Genomic DNA, 19664 nt, shown 5'->3' with positions numbered 1-19664 from the left:
TATTATAGTCTGGTTTGACCCCATGGATGTTTGATAACCTGATGTGATCCTTGTCACTGCCTCTGGCCCCTTATGAGGATTCCTGACCTGATCATTTAGCTACATCCTCTGATACCACCGCTGACCTCTTAGATAGATCATAAGCCTATCTCTGATCTACAATTCAGCCACAAATCAAATTTGCAACTGCAATTGTAAAGTGAACAGTCTATTTTCATTTAGCAAATCAACTCCAAAGTCTTACGGAAAAGGTGTCTGCTGTAAGTGGAGAATGCTGTACAAGGCTCATCATATTTGAGCAGTTAGCAATCCATTGCATTAGCCAGATTGTTTTAAAGGTCTGCAAATATATACCAAGTTATTAAACAAATAAAAACAATAGTTTTTTTTTTTTATTAAAGACTTGTCATTTTCCTCCCTCAGGAGTCCACTTTGAAAAGCGTGTTAAGTGCTTTGTGGAATTTATCTGCTCATAGCACTGAAAACAAGGCCTCCGTCTGCTCAGTTGAGGGTTCCCTTGGGTTTCTGGTGAGCACCCTTACATACAAGTGTCAGAGCAACTCCTTGTCCATCATAGAAAGTGGAGGAGGTATTCTGAGGAATGTGTCCAGCCTTATTGCCACACGTGATGACTACAGGTAAATCAACTTTATCTCTTGATTACTCTCTTCACTGTTGCACTTTCTATTTCACTTTTTACTGTCATGTAATTGTAGCGTTTACCAATTTGTGGAATGTGTACCGCTGGCAGTACGCTTTCTTACTTTGGGTGATGAAAATGATTGGAAGACACACTTCTAGTCTGTAGCTAAATACCCGTTCTTCCTTGTTGGCTTGTCAACTGTCACGTCAAGTCAAGTGTGGGTACCCTCTTGTCTGAGACACCTAGCAGGCAGTAAAGGTGTGGAATCTAGTGGTCAAGTGTGGAGAAAGCAGTGCATTATAGACAGGATCTCCTAAAGGGATTGGTGTACATGTATAAGAACTGGATTTAAATCAGAACAGAAAAGATGACATATATATTGTATACTTCAAAGACAAGAAAGATTTACAGAATGTTCTTTGACATCAAAGGTCACAATCTAAATGTCATTTCAGAAGAAGGAAGAACACTTCCTTACATTGTTAGTCAGTGAAAAGGAAAAATGCTCCCTTATATTGGTGCTCAGGAGGAGGAATTCTCCCTTATGTTTGTGGTCAGTAGAAGGAAGCATGCTCCTTTACATTGGTAGCCAGTAGGAAGAACAATGCTTCCTTGCGTTGGTGGTCATTAGAAAGAAAAAATGTCCCCATAAATGGGTGGTCAGTTGGAGGATAAATCCCTCTACATTGGTGGTCAATGAGAGGAGGAATGCATCTCCTACATTGGTGGTCAGTGGAAGAATTCCCCTTTATCTAGGTGGTCAATAGAAGGAAGATCTCTCCCTTTACATTCAGAACATTGCCTTATAAAATAAGCAGGGCTCCCTTCTGGTCAGTAGAAGGAAGAATACTCCCTTATGTTGGTGGTCAGTAGGAGGAAGAATGGTCCCCTAAGTTGGTACTCAATAGAAAGAAGAATGCAATCTTATGCTGGTGGTCAGTAGATGAATAAATCCCTCTTACATTGGTGGTTAGTGAAAGGAAGGATGTCCACTTACGTTAGTGGTCAGTAGAAGGAAGACTTTCCATTTATACCCACTAATTACCCACTACCCATCAGTACGGGCCATAGGAAGGAAAAGAGCACTGTCTGGCAGGACAAAGTTGCCAGTGACAGGATTACTATGCAGAGCAGGGTAAATACTCACCTGGATCCGAACGTTAATTCCTTGCTAGCAGGATTAGAGGCAGGTATCTTCAGCCTACACGCACACAGACACACACACACTAAACACATACACACACACACACTACAAAGACACACTAACATGCACACAATAAATACGCACACACTATAAAGACACACTAAAGCTGGACATACAATCTGACTGTACAATCTCTGTAATATGTAAACTGTAATATGAAAACAAAGTTAAACAACTGATTACAATAATATCATATCAGGCCTTTGCTCTACATACTTGATGGCGTATCTAAAGGAGATTGTATAATCAGATTGTATAGTGAATGCCTTTCTGTCAGAGGTCTCTCTCAGCAGCCTCTCCCTACAGCTGCCTCTGCTACTGTCTGACTGAGCCCTAAGTGACTGTGGCATTTCCTGGGAGGAAAATGCATCAGGTCCCTACAAAGCTTGTGAGATGTACATAGTGCTGGAGGGTGGCAGCGGTAGATCACTCTGTAGGGGAAAAAGCCAGTGGTTGCTTTCTTTGGACACTAGTGGTCACTGTGAATTCCAAGTGAACTAGCCGAAGAAGTCCTGGTGGCCAAAAAACTACCACATACGAGCTGTCAGGGCAGGACAAGACAAATATTTCACCCCTTTTGTTTCCCACTGGGGTCCCTTCTGCCTTGAGCCCCATTGCAGCCCTGTTGACTATTATGATAGTAGTCTACTGGATGTGGGTTCTATCTGCTCTTAATTCCCTTACAGTATTATTGCAAACTTGTATATGTAAAGAACTACTTAATCACATAATGTTTGCTGATAGAGCCTTTTTTTTTCTTTTCATTTTTTGCACAGTTTATAATATACATTTTAGACATGAAAGCCCAAACATGATATATTTTGTGAAAGTACAGACTCTGGAAAATAAAATGGTGGTAGCTGCAATTTTTCATGTGACACAATATTAGTTCTACTGTTTGTTTTGCCCATTTTTTTTTAAACCATCTGTTACCCATATTTTCAGTAAAAATAGATAGAAAACATACATTTCAGTGCATACAAACACAACATATTACCCAATTTTTGCATTGAGGGCTGCATTGAGAAAATAGACACCAAACATGTCAAGCTTTAAAATATGTACATGCCTGTGACAGTGAGAAACTATGGTACCCAAATACCTAATATATGTGGCACAAACGTTTTTTCATATGCAGGCACACTCGAAACATGAGTTTACACCTGTAGGTGCATGCTTTAAAAATATTTGATTGATTTGATCAAATTTTAATTTTTAAAAATTCTTTTATTTTTTTTTTCACTTAAAGTAGTATTAAATCTGTTTTTTCATGTAACGCATTAAGCACAGAAAAATTTAAATTCCACAGTAAGCTATTTATTACAATTCTTACCCCAGCAGTATACAAAATTAAATACTGTTGGCTCCTGCTCTCCCAGTGCTGCTTCTCTGAACTTCTGATCTTCAAAAGAAATAGTTATCAGTGTACAGCATATTCTTTTAGCTTGCAGAAGGGAGAAGGCAGGAGGAGGGAGGAACAGGGGTGTGCTTTGCCACCTTAGACTAAAGGACTATGAGGTTCTATTAATGCACAGTGTATGGAGACACAACTCTAGTCCCTGCATGCAAGGGTGACTCTAAAGGCTGCTGCAAGTGAAAGGATCCACCCTGAAACAGGAAACTTGGGGCAGTGGTCATGGCACCATGCACAGGCAAGGATTAAAAGATAAAGAAGTTGTATACTCAGTAAGTAATTAAATCAGCTGCTAAAAACTATTAAAAACCTAGGGTTTAATATCACTTTAACTTTATTACTATCACAAGGGGGCTCATAAATTCCCTTTGTTATAGCATAAAGCAAATCGCAAGTTCTTTTTTAAAGAGACATCATGGGGCAGCATGTTACTCTTCATGTGGAAGTGATTGGGTGGCATTATTGTTTGTGAGAATGAAAACAAACTTCCAGCTGCTGTAGCGATGGGATAGCTCTGCCTCAGATTTATGCCTTTACATCAATTGCAGTGAAAAAGTTAAACTATAAAGGTTTTGGAACATTCTAGTTGTATTTTTGCAAGTTTGTTTTTGAACTATTGTTTAAGAATATATATATTATCTCATTGTCTATACACAATCTTTGTTTTACCAATAACTATTTAATAAAGAGATTCTCAGAGCACAATGAGTTACCGAAGGGGACAGCTGCCTACTTGTTTTTCTCATTTTTTCTGACAGGCACTTTGACTGACCTGTCTGATAAAGGTCAAGTCACAGTTGATGAGTCATCCACCTGTGTGTAAATTCAGGATTCAATAAAATGAGAGCCTGGAAAATTTTAAATTGCTGGCTAAAAAAAATAAGAATGCAAAATATTAATAAAATTTCATATTTACGTGACTAAAAAAATATTTTTTGTTAATCATTTCTGCAGTCTTAGACATAATACATATGGAAACTATGTACACAACCATACTTTTTATTTAAAAGCCTTTAGAATTACTTAAATGAATATTTGCAACTATATATGATGTTATGTGTCATAATGTTGACTTTTTAAGACATTCTTGGCCATACAGTGTTTTTACAGTATAATACCCTTGAACTGTATACCCTTAGGCTTCTTGCACATGGATGCAATAGTTTACTGATGTTTATACACAGAATCCTAAAAAATGCTTAATAATGGCATGCAATGCCAAGCTGCGGTTTCTAAAGCGAGCAAAATCCTCTCTTGTATTAAAATGGGTATAGACTCCAGAGAGCGAGATATCATCTTACCCCTGTACATATCATTAATAAGACCTCATCTGGAATATGCAGTTCAGGTTTGGGCACCAATTCACAAAAAGAACATTGGGGAACTGGAGAAAGTACAGAGATGAGTGACCAAACTGATAAGAGGCATGGAGGAGCTCAGCTATGAGGAAAGTTAAGAGGAACTGAATTTATTCTCTCTTGAGAAGAGGAGATTAAGGGGAGATATGATCAACATGTATAAATACATCAGTGGTTCATATAGTGAACATGGTGTAGAGTTATTCACCCCGAGGTCATCACAGAGGACAAGGGGGCACTCTTTACGTCTGGAGGAAAAGAAATTTAATCAGCAAACATGGAAAGGTTTCATACTATCAATGGTATAGGATTATAACTTTTTTTTTTTGGTTGAACTGGATGGACTTTTGTCTTCTTTTCAGCCAGATTATGTAACTATGTAACTACTGTACCTAATCTTGTTGACAAAATGTTCCGTAAAGATCTTGCGTAAATGTGTATATTTGTATACATGCTTAAAATTCTTTTTCATCCTCTTCTAGTTGCCAGTGTTGCAATAAAATAAATATTCTGTATGTGCATATGTAGATGTATAAATGCATATGCATAAAAATTACTGCACTCAAATGTTACATTTTCTATTTTTATATTACAGGCTCTGTACTGATTGCTGTATTACTGATCTTTTTGCAACTATGTGCACTGTACCATTGACAACAATGTACCTGTGTTCAGATCAGTAAAAAAATTGTTTTTTTCTCCCGTGTTCACGAGACCTTAAAGGTATATGGAAAACAAGAGTAATACTGAAGCTAATATGTATCCACCTCTAAGTATTTGTGTTTCTAATCACTTGCAGTAACTCCTATTGACAGTTGATGCAGAACAGCAGGGGACTGTCTGTGGCCACCATGTGAGAGGTTCTTGTGAGATAGAACAGTGTATTCACTGGTATTTTGCCAAATCTGATAACATTTAAAGCTTGTTTACCCCACAGTGCTAGCATTAGCATGTGCTGGCATCCATTTTTTTAGATTGCACTGAGCAGCACTTCTATGCATTTTTACGTTTTTTGCAGTGCTTTTTTTACACAAATAAGCTTTTTGTTTTATCCTTGGGTTGGGACTGCACTGGACAACAGTGCTGCTGGTGTGGACAAGCTCTTGCAGATTATGTAATTGGTGGTACTTAATGGGCATGTTTCCATAAGTCGTTCTCCCTGACTATTTCCTGTATTATCACACTGCAGCAAGACAGCTTAGTAGTACTCAATTCTTGAATAGAAGATTAAGCCAGTGAAAGGTATAGAATTTACATGAGGTTGACATTTTGATTTAAAAAAAATTGAGTACTGTCTGTGATACTTTTTTTATTTGCACTAACATACAATTTACAGGACAAGCTTTCAGGGTATGTCCCTTCTTCAAGGTCCAAGCAGTACTGCTTCACAAAGTTTTAGCAGAATGTTAAAAAAAGACAATCTCTGAGGGAAAATAAAAACAAAAAAAAATGTACACAGCAATGGTAATAAAACTAGGATAGGTAGTGAGATAACAGAGGATGTAACGCTGAAAGAAATATTTCAGCAACCCCCAATACTGGCTTTCAGACAACCCCCCAACCTCAGACATAAACTAATCAGTAGGAAACTTCATTCTGATTATGAAGTCACAAATAATGGAACCAAACCCTGCAATAAAAAAACATTGCAAACTGTGCAACCAAATTAATCCATCAATAAGTGTCACATACTCAAAATAGGCCGTCAATATTACAGGACCATACAACTGCACCTCTAGTAACGTTGTGTACCTTATCCAGTGCAAAAAATGTAGCAAAGGATCTTACTGAAATAAATCATGTAGCGCTACCCAAATTAAATTATATAAATAAATTCTGAAGTGAAAAATAGTGAAAATATTATAAAAGTGACCTGATCCACATGAGATCCAAATAAAGATACTATTAGTGTATAAAAGTGACCTGATCCACTAGGAATCCTATTGTGAAAAAGGTGATCAGCAATCCACTAAATTGATAACAATAACTAAAGTGTACACACCAATATTCTCACAAAGTATAGCGTATACGTGAATTGATCCTAAATTGGATCTACAGTAATGGTGAACAATTAAAACAATAAGACTGAATAGTCCAAATGGGACTAATAAATGAACACTGTCCAAAATAGGACTACAGACCGAAAAAACGCACACACATCCAGGAGACAACTCTTTAAATAAATGTGAAGTCACTTACTAACAGAAGAAAAATGTCCCCCACACAACAAATATCTACCCAAACACATAAATTATGTGAAAAAGATCCAAACAAATACCACGTGACAATCAAAATAAACACAGAAGTGAAATAACACACCGTGTCACACTAAATACGATGAACATGCATAAATAATAAACGCATGACACTATAAAATATATATAAAGGTGAAAAATGTCCAAATTGGTGTTTAAACACCACATAGTCCAGTGTATAAAATACTTGTGCAAGTGGATATTGGATGTGTGTGACCACAGGAGGAATTCCACAAATAGCTGAAATACCCGCTCACCTCCTTGCTTCGACCCACAAGGGTCAAAACACCTTTAGGATCACCAAACAGGATCCTCCATGTACAAGACTCCTCTGCCACTGCGCACCTGTCCCTGCGGCGATCTCCTTCTCAGGAATATACGTAATGGTGGCAAAATCCTCTCCAGGTATACAGGTGTGGTATAGCCAATTTCATATGGGGAGCTTGCTCCAAAGTCATTGGCAGCTTTGGTCATGTATTGACCCAATAATTCTCCATTGGTCACTCGAGAGGGGATTTTTCGGTCCAACTTCTCATACAAGAACTCTTCAACCCGTGCACTAGGATTGGGCTGCAAGAGAACCTCTGTCTGGCATAGGATCTTATCGATCCAGTTCTTTGTACTGTCATCTCTTGTCAATAGGTTCTCAAAGTGGTTATCCAGCTCAGTCTTCTCAGCTTGGCCAAGCTTCTCCTCTGTAAACTGCAAAGCTCTGGTGAAGAATATCCCAGCATCAGAGGTCAAAGTATCTTACGCTGGCAAAACAGGACAGAAGTTGCAAATAAGGATGAATTTGCACAGACATACCATCAAGGAACATAAAGAAGATGAGCTCTGCACACCTGTGGGACACCATTTCTAACAACTGGACCACACTAAGGAAGACCTTAATATCTTAGTTCTTAAAGGGAATGTCAAAACAATTCAGGAAAGGAAAACTTTTGAACTAAGAATGATAGTTCTATTTGATACAACAGCCTTAAATTAGACATGCATTTTCTCACTCATTATCCAGCAATTTAACAGTTTTACGACCCCCTCTGTGACTGTCATCCCCCCCAAGTCTATGCTTTTGCTCTGTCTTATCTCACTGCCCATCATAGTTTTATTACCATTTGTTTGTGTTTTTTTCTCCTCAGAGATTTTTTTTTAACATTCTGTTAAAACTTTGTGAAATAGTACTGCTTGGACCTTGAAGAAGGGGACATACTCTGAAAACTGTATGTTAGTACAAAAAAAAAAGTATCATGGGCAGTACTCAATTGTTTCTATTGCGGTTTCAATCACTTCAAGCATGATTTTAAAAAAACACTGGAAAATCCCTGGCCCAAATGGCTTCTCCATTGAATTATATCAAACATATGCAGATGATCTTGTGCCCTTCTTCATGCAATGATTGTGAATTCATTATGGAATGGATCCCTTCCCTCAACGATAGTGGTGGTGCCTAAGCCAGGTAAGGACCCAGAATGCTGTTCATCTTACCATCCCGTATCATTGCGGAACGTGGATGCTAAACTGCTTACAAAGATTTCAGATCCCCGCTTGAATCTGTAATATATATATATATATATATATATATATATATATATATATATATATATTACACTCTCTGGGGGTGGTGGCATCTCTTGATGCTGAAAAAGCATTTGATGTAGTTGAGTGGCAATATCTATGGAGGGTACTGGAGTGTTTTGGGTTTGGGCCTAATTTTATTGTGTGGCTGCCGCTACTGTACCACAACCCAGTTGCTACGGTGAGGGTTAATGGTGTGCTGTCTGCTCCCTTCCCCCTACATCGAGGGACAAGACAAGGGTGCTTGCTCTCCACTGGCCTTTTTGCCCTAGCTATTGGTGACTCTCCTGTGCCAGGACCCCAGGGTAAAGGGAATTTCAGTTGGACCACTGCATGAGAAGATTTCCCTCTATGCAGATGATAGCATATTATGCCTTCATGACGCAGACTCGCTCTGCACTGGTTATCATATATCTGTTTGGTCACTGAAAAACCTGTTTGGTTGTCAATTTGAAAAAAACAGTCCTTTTTTTCCCTGCATCCCTTGGGTTCAGGAGGGGTGACACAGATGCCGTTACAGTGAGATGGAGGAGTTTGTATATTTGGGCGGTTTGGGGCAGGCTGGAGGCCTTGCAAATGTCATGCCTGACGTACTTTACCTTTTACTCCAGTGGGCAGAGTGAATTTGCTAAGAATGGTCTATGTACTGAATTTATTTAGAAACACTCCAGTGCTTGTACCTAAGGCTCTTTAATTTGGGCAGTACGGAGGTCTGCTTTGTATTGGCATGAGATTAGCATGGAGTACGCTCCAACTGCCCCTTTTTCAAGGGGACTTGGCTCTGCCTAACCTAACTACTTGGCAGCCGTACTTGGTAAGGTTCGTTGGTGGTTTAGTCAGTCTAAACACAACCTGGCGGTTACCTTGGACGCTGATCTTTTGAGGTCCTATGCCTCATTGAGTAACTTGGTGTATCGTGGACCCTGGGCCAACCCCTTGGTTACAGGATTATGGTTACTATGCTCAGAGTTTGCAGGCTAGAGAGGTTTATAGGGAGGACACTACCTACTCACTTCACATTCCCCTTTGGGTTAATCCGCAGTTACGACACCTTTCACACCTTTTAGATTCCCAGGGGTGGGCATCCAGAGGGATTGTGGCCCTAAAGCATGTTATCATGGATGGTAGATTCTCCTCCTTCACAGTCCTACGTAAGACATTGGCATTATCGGCCTCCATGCACTTTAGATACCTACAATTGAGACATGCTGTTGCGTCCTAATTTCCAGAACCAATTATAATGAAATCAGATACAGTGGAACATTTGTTAACATCGAAGGTGATGGGAAAACCACTGTCTTCCATTTATCTTTAGTTATCAGTGGCGTACATCTCTAGTACCACCAAACCTTTGACAAATGGAAAGGTGACATCCCTGACCTTACTGATGAGGACTGGGAGGACTGTATAGGTTCCTATACTACTAACTCTGCGCTAGAGAGAAATTTATCCAAATAAAGTTCTTGCATAGGGTCTATTACACCCCACAGAGGTTGGCTGCAATTTACCCAATGGTTAGTCCTCTTTGTACAAGATATCACTCCTCTACTGGCACCTTCTTCCATATGGTGTGGCAATGCTCATTTGTTCACTCTTATTGGGAGTCTGTGGTTGATGCTCCAAATGATCTTGGTGACTGGTCTCTCCAGATGGACCCACAACTGATGTTACTGGGAGTTATGGTAGATGAAACTGTTTTTGTCCATTGAACTCTACTATGCTCACAGTGTACTCCACCCACAGTACATCGTTGGAAATCTACAGTGAATGTGGTTCTGCCACTTTACAAGTTGACATATGAGAGCAGAAACTGTCCGAAAACGTTTGACAAAATATAGTCAGCTTGGATTGATGCATATGGTTCAAAAATACCCGATGGAGTGTATTTGTTGGGGGTGTTGGACATGGCTTCTTCTCCCTGAATTTCTCTCCTGTTTTTGGTCTCCCCCCTTCCCCCTCCCATGGTCCCATTCCCCCCTCCCTTCCCCATCCCCCCCTTCTCCTTCCTCTACTACCCCCCCCCCTTTTTTTTCTTCCTCTCCCTCCTCCCTCTCCTTCCTTCTCCCCCACCCCTTCTACCCTGACATTGCTTGGTGGTAGAGAAAGTTTTCCTATTACTTAAGCTACAGTCTTCCTGAAGTGTTATGCTGGTGCAACTGTCTGGCAGAGGTCAATAGATGGACGCTGTATGCGTCAGTTTAAGATTGATGTACAAGTTTTTGACGTATCACCTATTATGCAAACCTGACTGTATACCGTACTTGTCTTTCTGACTTTAGTGTCATACAGGGTAATTGTATTAAGACCTGATGTATCTTTATCTAACTCCAACATATGGCCTACTTGAGACGGGTTAAATTGTGTTGTACCGTCAGTGATACCTTTTGTTAACCTGTGCATTTTTCAATAAACGTTTACCTGTTGAAAAATGAATATCCATCATTAGTAGCATTTAATAAATAGAGGCTGTTCAGCTTTTTTTTTAAAGTTGATATTGTGAGAAAGGGATTGTCATCTGTGTCGTTATTTGAGAGATTTCCACTAACTTTCTGTCAAAGGGTGTCACCAAGACAAGAAGATGGGAGAAATTCTGCAGTAGGAACACAGACAGCAAATGGAAGTTTGTGGCCTTTACCCTTAATCAAAAAATGGTGTATTTTATGGTAATTTGTGACTCCATTGGACCTCTTTCCACTTACTTTCTGTCCCAGGGATGGGGAACAGAGTGTACAGGAGAATATCTCCATTGGATAAAGCAATAGCAGCAAAATATTGCAAAAGTAATATGATATTCACCAAAAAGTAAAAAGGTTTTGACTGAAGCTGGGTTTTAAGGTACAGCTGTAATTTGAGTGCATTTACAGTTATTTAATTCACTCCTGCCTCTAACCCCACTACTAGTCTACAGGACACACTAATGCCATATTGGAACCAGAAATCCAGCACACTCCAGAGAAGTGCATATTTGTCTTTTTTGCAGGGAGTCCATTTAGTGCATTTTTGTTTTTGTAATAGATTTGCCATAAAGCAGATGTCACGACAAACAGTTGAAATACACCTATGTAAACTGTTTCCACACAAAAATATTAGAATTCTGCACAGGCATTCTTATGATTTACCTAACTTTGCAACAGCATATATTTAAAGGTGACAGTGTTATACAAAACCTCTAGTCACAGTATCACCATGCATGCCTTTCCGCTGTATGGATGGAGCGGAGGTTTACAAGAATATTGTTCCTCTGTAGGTTCTGTAGTCGCCACAGGGAGAGCAGATGTCTGAATGGATGGTGCAATCCCCAGTGACCTTTAGCGGCTATCTTAGATAGGGCAACCCTTATACACATGGGACCCTGCCAGGGTTTGGCGCCCTTATGTGAGTGATGAGGGTAAGGATGGGTACCCTACTGGTTAGGGTGAGAGAAATAGGTTCCTGCATGAGGAGAGACAGAATAGGGACATTGCTGTATTCCTTTTCTATATCCTGGTCACTGGAGCTGCTGCCGCCATTCTCTTGCCAGCCTAAAAGAGCCACTAGCTGCAGTTTGCCAATCAACCACCCCTCCAACAGATAGTGTCCTGATAAATTAGGCTCTACATGCAATAGAGCCTTTCTGTGTACCTAATCGCCACTGCATTTTATGTGGCAGTGCGTGGCAAGCTGCTAAAAACTTGTGATTCCCTGTGTGACGTCAGCTGCAACATTTCTGGACTATTGCCCTATCTGGACCTATGCTGTGTTAGAGCAGAGTAATAGTCATTGCAGTGCTATCATAAGTACCAGTGTTACTGATGTATTCCTGTGACTATTTTTTTCAAAATACAAGAATTTAAACCTATAGTTATTGTCTGTGTGAGTGATCCCCAGGTACCCAATGGTACCACAACTCCTGGCACACCCACATTCTGTATAACAGCTAGTCAAGCCATATATACATTAGTATACCCATATCTATATCTGACTAGGATTATGTATATACTGTACATAACACTGATTGGAAAATGCTTTAGACTTTGTTGTCCACCTTGGTATCTGTATTTCACACCAAATTAAAACAAGTCACATGTATTGGTCATATGTATGGTCCTTATTTATTGGCACTATCTGATCTAGGAGTTGATAGACATCAACTTTATTATATTGCTAGTAGCAGCTATCCTCTAACTACCTTGGTCAATAATGTTCTTTGTAATGACAAACAAAATCATTATTGGACAGAAATTATCTTATTACTATGCTGACATATTATATTAACATCAGTCATTTTACTCAAAGAATAAATACTTTTTAAAAAAAAAATAGAATTTGTTAACAACGTAATAAAATATATTTTTTGTTTTGTTTTACAGGCAGATACTGCGTGAGCACAACTGTCTCCAGACTTTATTGCAGCACCTGAAATCCCACAGCTTGACTATTGTTAGCAATGCATGTGGGACACTTTGGAACCTATCTGCTAGATGTCCTCAAGATCAGGAACTTCTCTGGGATTTGGGTGCTGTCAGTATGCTACGTAATCTCATCCATTCCAAACACAAGATGATTGCCATGGGAAGCGCAGCTGCTTTGAGAAACCTGCTTGCACACCGGCCTCTAAAATACAAAGATGCTTCTGTAATTTCACCAGGATCTTGCATGCCTTCACTATACATGAGAAAGCAGAAAGCTTTGGAAGCAGAGCTTGATGCAAAGCACTTGGCTGAAACTTTTGACTCTATGGATAAACAAGGACTAAAACCTCAACCAATTAAGGGCCCTTTACGGCACATAGAGAGTCTAGTAAAAGATTATGCTTCAGATTCTGGCTGTTTTGATGATGATGAAATACCAAACACTTCCATCAGTGCTGAAACAGGGAATTCCTCTGTACTATCTATGTACTTAAACTCCTCCTTTACTCAGGGGCAGAATGTGCCAAGAACTGGGTCTTTGAGGAAGGGTCTAGATACAGAGAAAGCCAACAGCATTAAACCAGATCACAGGAAACCACAGGATGAGATCACTATTGCTGACAAACTGGCAAGTTGTACAGTGGCAAAAATAGAACGTTTGGTAGAAGATATCTCCACAATGCACACTTCCTCTGATGACAGTTTCAGTCTTAGCTCTGAGGATCATTGTGTTGACTGGCCCTATGGCTCTGATGAGCTTCATGAAGCAAGGGCTCAGTCATGTTCTCCTTGTAGACTATCAGAGAACAGTGGCTTAGTAAGGAGAGAAAACCTAAGCAGGGCTCAAGCCCTGTTGCGCTTGAAAACAGCTTACACAAGTCTCTCTAATGATAGTCTGAACAGTGGAAGTACAAGTGATGGATACTGTCCTAGAGAACATATGAAGCCTTGCAGTAAAGCTGCATTTATGGATTACAAGGAAGACTTGCAACGGTATCAGAAACGTCCTAGTCGGCTTGATTTAAAAAATATGTTCAGCATAAAGTCTGAAAGAAATGACATGGATGGTCATGTTAAAGAAGAGCAGAACAAGGAAGAACAAAGTGGACAAATCAGTTCTAGAAAAAGACAGCTATCTATCCCTGGACTGAAGAGCATGGCTTTAGAACAGGCACAAGAAGAAACTACTATGGACAATTCCAGCAACAAATTTCCTGTAGACACCTCTGTGCATACCATAAAACTTTCTCCTTCTTATAAGCATATTTCTGGACTTGACAGCTTAACAAAGAATGGGACTGGATTTTCTGGTAACATTTTGCATCAGACACTTTCCATGAAGAAAAAGGCTTGGTTGCACCCATCACAAACGCCCGATACAGTTTCAAAAGCTTTAGAAACAGCCTCTGCTCATTCTTCCTCAAATGGAGAGCAGGAGTCACTGCAAAAATATGCAGTTGAAGGGACTCCAATATGTTTTTCTAGATGCAGTTCCCTCTCCTCCCTTTCATCTGGAGACAACCTCTTGGATGGACCAAGCCGGAGTGAAAATGAGATAGACAGTGACTCCTCCTTGGAAATTCTTGAGGTAGAAGATGGCCAAATGGATCTTAATAGGTGCAATCGAGGTAGACAGAAACTTATGGAGAAAAATGGTGTTTCTCCTAGTTCATCTCAGCCTATTGCTATTCCCCCAACAAAGCCAGAAAAACATTTCCTCCGGGACCTTTCACCTTCAAGAAATGAAGATATGACACCATCAAGCTCCTCAGAAAACTACATTCAGGAGACACCATTAGTAATGAGTCGTTGCAGCTCAGTCAGTTCTTTAGGAAGCTTTGAGAGTCCTTCTATTGCTAGTTCAATTCAAAGTGATCCATGTAGTGAGATGATCAGTGGAACAATAAGCCCCAGTGAGTTGCCAGACAGCCCTGGACAGACCATGCCACCAAGTAGAAGCAAAACCCCAAGTTTTGACCCCAGTAGCTACCAAGAAAAGGAGGCTAGTCAGTTCAACATTCAGTGGGAAAACAATGTGAAAAAGTTCATGGAGATAACTGATTTTAAGGAAAGATTCCAGATTCCAAGAGATATTGACTCAATGATTTACTTTACAGTGGAAAAACCTACAGAAAACTTTTCATGTGCTTCCAGTTTAAGTGCTCTTCCCTTGCATGAACATTATATCCAAAAGGATGTGGAACTTAAACTGATCCCCCCATTTCCTGAGAAAAATAGTTTGAACTTTGTAGCACATGAAAAATGTGGAGACAGTCATGAAGAAAGAATCCTGGGATTTATGAAAAAATCTGAAATTGATCTTGTTTCAGATGATGATATTGACATTCTGAAAGAGTGTATCCACTCTGCTATGCCCACAAAGCTATGTAAAATGAAAACATCAATGCTTTCTGGACACCTTGTGAATGCTCAGACCAAAAAACCAGTTCAGCTGCCAGTGTACATGTTGGTTCCTGCTCACACACAGCTGGCAGTAAATAAAGGCTTTGGTACCAAAAAGGAATTCATTACCGATAACTCTTCTTTCACAGACTCGGCAGAGGGAACACCTGTGAACTTTTCCAGTGCAGCTTCTCTTAGTGATGAAACTCTGCAGTATCCTATTAAAGAAAGTCAAGACATCAGACAAAGGCCAAGTAGTCGAATGCAAATGAGAGATGTAGGAGCAATGTTAGATAGCCATCATCAGAGAGAAGAGAGAACACTGTTTTCATCAGACAGTACTGCAGGCTCAGCAAAGATCAATACCAAATCTGGCATATCTAAAAGTGGTGCTTATACAATGAAAATACATCAAACAGCAGACACATTAAAGAGCACTGAAACACGCCATAGAAATTCTTCCAAATTTATTGGAAATGCTGAGAGAGTATCTGCTTCAGCTAGTCCCTCGAGACTAGAAATAAAGCAAGGAGAAAATGTTCATGGGAATTTAGCTTTCCAGTCTTTTTGTCATACTACACCAACAGAGGAAGCAGTATACTGCTTCTTTGAGGATGATGTTGGATTGATAAACTCAAGTAAAGATGTTCAGAGGATGAAAACTGAGCCATCTAAATCTCCAAGAAAATATCAGTATTCTGGAACAACAAAGCGAGAGGCCAAGGAGCCTGTAAGTAAAAGTAAATTGTCTACCTCTAAGTTCAGTAATTTTATAGAAGATGAGCCTATGCCTTGTTATTCTCTCAGCTCTTCAATGAGCTCCCTCAGTGACATAGAGCCTGTAAGCACGCAGTGTAAGTTAAATAAACCCATTAAAAATTTCTCTAGGCAACAAGGTTGGACATCTACTACTCGTACTGAGAGGAAAGATTCCTCAGCTAACCACACATCAGATGAAGAAAAAAGTTCTTCAGTGATGCCCAGAAAGAGAAGGCTCTCAGCTCGGAAAAGAAAGCACAAACCTAAAAATAATGAGAAAAAAGAAGTTCAGCTAACCACATCTGGGGATAAGACACAAGTAGGTGAAGACTTGTCTGATTTAGATAGTGTGGACTGGGAAGCAATTAAGGAAGGGGCTAACTCAATAGTTAGCTGGATACATCAAGCTGCAGCTTCTATTTCTGGAGAATCATCAGCTATTTCCAGAGGTCCATCTTTTGACTCCCTTATGTCTAGCCCTTCCATCTCCACCCGACAAAGTTTGTATGGACAGCACAAGCAAAACAGCGATAGGTCTCTGAGTTCCAAAAATGGGACTTCAAGTCAACTATCTAGTAGTAGTGAAGGCTCCAGAAGTAACAGAGGAAGGAGAGTATTTAATCAAGGCCAAAAGCAAACTTCTAATATTCCCATGGTCCTTCGTGGAAGGACAGTAATCTACATGCCAGCACAAGATAAAGCAACAGGTAGCAGGCAATGCTACCAGTATAATCAACCTCAGGAAGATACAAAAGTCACTAATTCTATGCGTTCTCGGAGTCTTCACCGCCTTGGAAAATCTGAAATTGCAGAGGAGATGACATTGCCAAAAAGAAGCGCAACACCTCCAGCTCGTATCAGTACTGTGCCATCTCACAACTCCTCTAGCAATCCCACACCTTCTCGAAAAGCACAATCCCCAGTGACCCCACCTTCTCCAAAGTCAAAAGGAGTAAGGAATCCTCAGACTCCTGGGAATAAAACTCAGAAGTCCCCTGTACGAATCCCATACATGAGGAAATCAAGTCCTCGAGCTCCACCTGGTCCATCCCCACTGGCTATAGAATCTTTGAGTGCTAGTTCTCGTCAGAGCCCCAGCAAAAGGCCCACTGCCCAAAATGGTCGTCTTAATCAAATGCGAAACAGTGAGACTGACAAATCAGGAATGCTGCGTCAGTTAACATTCATCAAAGAATCAGCAGGAGGAATGAAGCGACAACATTCTGATTTGTCTGTATCACAGAGACAACACAGAGTTCCCTCCCAAAACAGTGCTGCTTTACCTGCTGTTTTTCTCTGTTCCTCTCGCTGTGAGGAACTCAAAGCACACAAATCTCCCAAACCTAAATCTCCATCATCCCCAAGCCGTCCACCACGAAGAACAAGTTCTGAGAGTCCATCTCGACTTCCTGTCCGAAATATGCCACCACCACCAGAGCCTTTCAAAAGATATTCCTCTTCCCCTCACATTAACCTTCCATGGTCACGTGTAGAGGGAAAGCCAGGCCATAGCACCTCAAAAAATGAAGATAAAAGAGTTCCAAGGATTGACTCTTCTCCAGGCTCAGGGAGAGCAACTTGGAGAAGAATCCGTGATGAAGATATTCCACATATACTAAGAAGCACTTTGCCTGCCTGTGCATTGCCACTTTCTGAGGAGCACAGTGAGCCAAGAAGGAAAACAAGTGATGCTGTAGTCCAGACAGAGGACATCAACATAACCAAGACCAATTCCAGCACCTCACCTACAATAGAGAGTAGAAACAGGACCAGCATGAACTCTACAATTATGACAGAGTCAGGGAAGGGGACCTTATCTGTTGTAAACTTACCTACAAGCAGACACAGCTCCCCCAGTAGGGCAGCCAGAGTTACTCCATTTAACTATGTACCAAGCCCTATTGTAACAGCAACAAAGGAGACAGCTGGTAAAGTAACCAGTGAGTGATTACAGAGACAGGAAACAAGCTTTGTAAAGGTGCTCTGTTAAAATTGCACAGATTATGAGGTCAAGTTCCAGTTTGCAGGACCTGGATATTTTGGCTTGTTGCTTCCTTACTATCCTGCTGCTGACCCGCAAAATCGGTGCATGCTGAAAATGAGACATGCATCAGTTTATGCCACGTTCTGGAGGTGGTCACGTCATAGACTTTTGATGCAGATGACTTTGGCACTTTATGAATACTGACAAATCTGAATCTGTTCTTATGGGCAATAAAACAACTATCTGCCACTGCTCTATGTGCAAAACGTACTATTGGGGCTTGTTTGCTAGAGAAAAGGCTCTCCTACCATATATGACATGCTGCCAGATCTTTGATACCAGTACAAAGCAAAAATGTAAGATATTTGGGTAACCACAATAAATTTTGCATTGCTCCCAGGTGAAATTATAAAGCCATTCTCTTAAGAGAACATGTTTTCTTGAATTTTAATTGGTAAACCTGTTGAAAACCTTAAAAGTAAACCTGAAAATGCTTTAAAGCAAAGCCTTAATCTGTGTGTAGGCTGCATGATCATACACATTTCAAACGCTGTTATATACTGTAACCATAGCACAGCTTAAAAAAATGGGGAATATACCAGAAAATGGTAGAAAAGAGTGCTTGCTCTAAACCTGCAGACTGATAACGAAATTATAAATGCTTCAGCAATCTTTTTTCCCTATTGCCAAATTAAATGTATGTACATTTTACAAATGTTAAAGAGAGCAACAGACTATCACTAGTCCCAATAATTTTAATTCTGTACATTTGAACATTGTTTGCTTGTTTTTGCTCTTTTATGGTATACAAATAAGTATCCCACGTGCCAAGCTTTTTAGAATTTAATTTGTCACTTGTAGAATATCATATTCTATATTTAATTAGTCAAGGCTAGAAAGTGATGTCATACCCTAATGTGTATACCTCAGACTAATTCACTTTCATTGTGCTGAGAAGGACACATAGCAAATGTAAACACAGCTCCCAACCTGCAGCCAGTATAAATATTGCATATGGCTATGCAATGCTCTTCCCTCCTGATTTTTGCTTATTAGCATGGATCAATGGTGTAAATTGCTGGAGGTGTGCAGAAGGGAGGTTGTCAAGGATTCATTTGTAATGCTAGCACAAAGCAGCAGCTTTGCATTTCATTATTTTTAGCTTTATTTTATTGGTAGTAGAAATGTCAATTTTGTTTATTCTATATGAAATGTAAAAATAAAGTTGCAATTTATGAAAGTTACTGGTGTGTTCTGTTAGCTTATTAACTTCCCTCATTTTCAGGTCAGAATATGTAGAGCACCAAACTGGAAGTGAAAATAGCTCACAACTCAACCATGTTTCCCGTAAAGAAACTTCCAGTTCTTCAGGGGTATGATATGAGGTAGTATTATTTCTATGACTGTAACCTAGGCTGGAACAATGCTTTTAGCTTAGGTCACAGACTTTGACACAATTTCATTACCTCATTCATTCGCTGCAGCTGATGTCTGGGGAACATTAGATGGTGCATATTCAACATCACACCAGTGCTAGGCTGTTGTAGGACAACTCCAGGGATTTCTTCTTACAATGTTTGCAGTTTTCCTTGCTGGTGTGCTCCTTTACATCAGACTAGCGCTCTGTACCCAGGTTGAAGGTCTGTTGCTTCCAACTCCCCTTTCCCCACCTATAGCT

General features: G+C 40.0%; 1 protein-coding gene across 1 annotated transcript in view; it reads left to right on the top strand.

The window, feature by feature from the left end:
• The window catches only part of APC2 (APC regulator of Wnt signaling pathway 2), an 89929-nt gene extending 70699 nt beyond the window's left edge, over positions 1–19230 (top strand). Inside the window, exons 15-16 of the mRNA XM_089690735.1 lie at positions 424–638; positions 12799–19230. Of these exons, the coding sequence (XP_089546861.1) occupies positions 424–638; positions 12799–17950 (5367 nt within the window). The 3' untranslated portion in view covers positions 17951–19230. The remainder of the gene's footprint in view (positions 1–423; positions 639–12798) is intronic.
• The last annotated feature ends 434 nt before the right edge of the window (positions 19231–19664 follow it).

This window comes from Staurois parvus, unplaced genomic scaffold, assembly GCF_062004578.1.
Source record: "Staurois parvus isolate SC_StPar_1 unplaced genomic scaffold, SC_StPar_1.0 ptg000541l, whole genome shotgun sequence".
Lineage (NCBI taxonomy): Eukaryota > Metazoa > Chordata > Amphibia > Anura > Ranidae > Staurois > Staurois parvus.
This window is presented reverse-complemented; position numbering and strand designations above follow the sequence as displayed.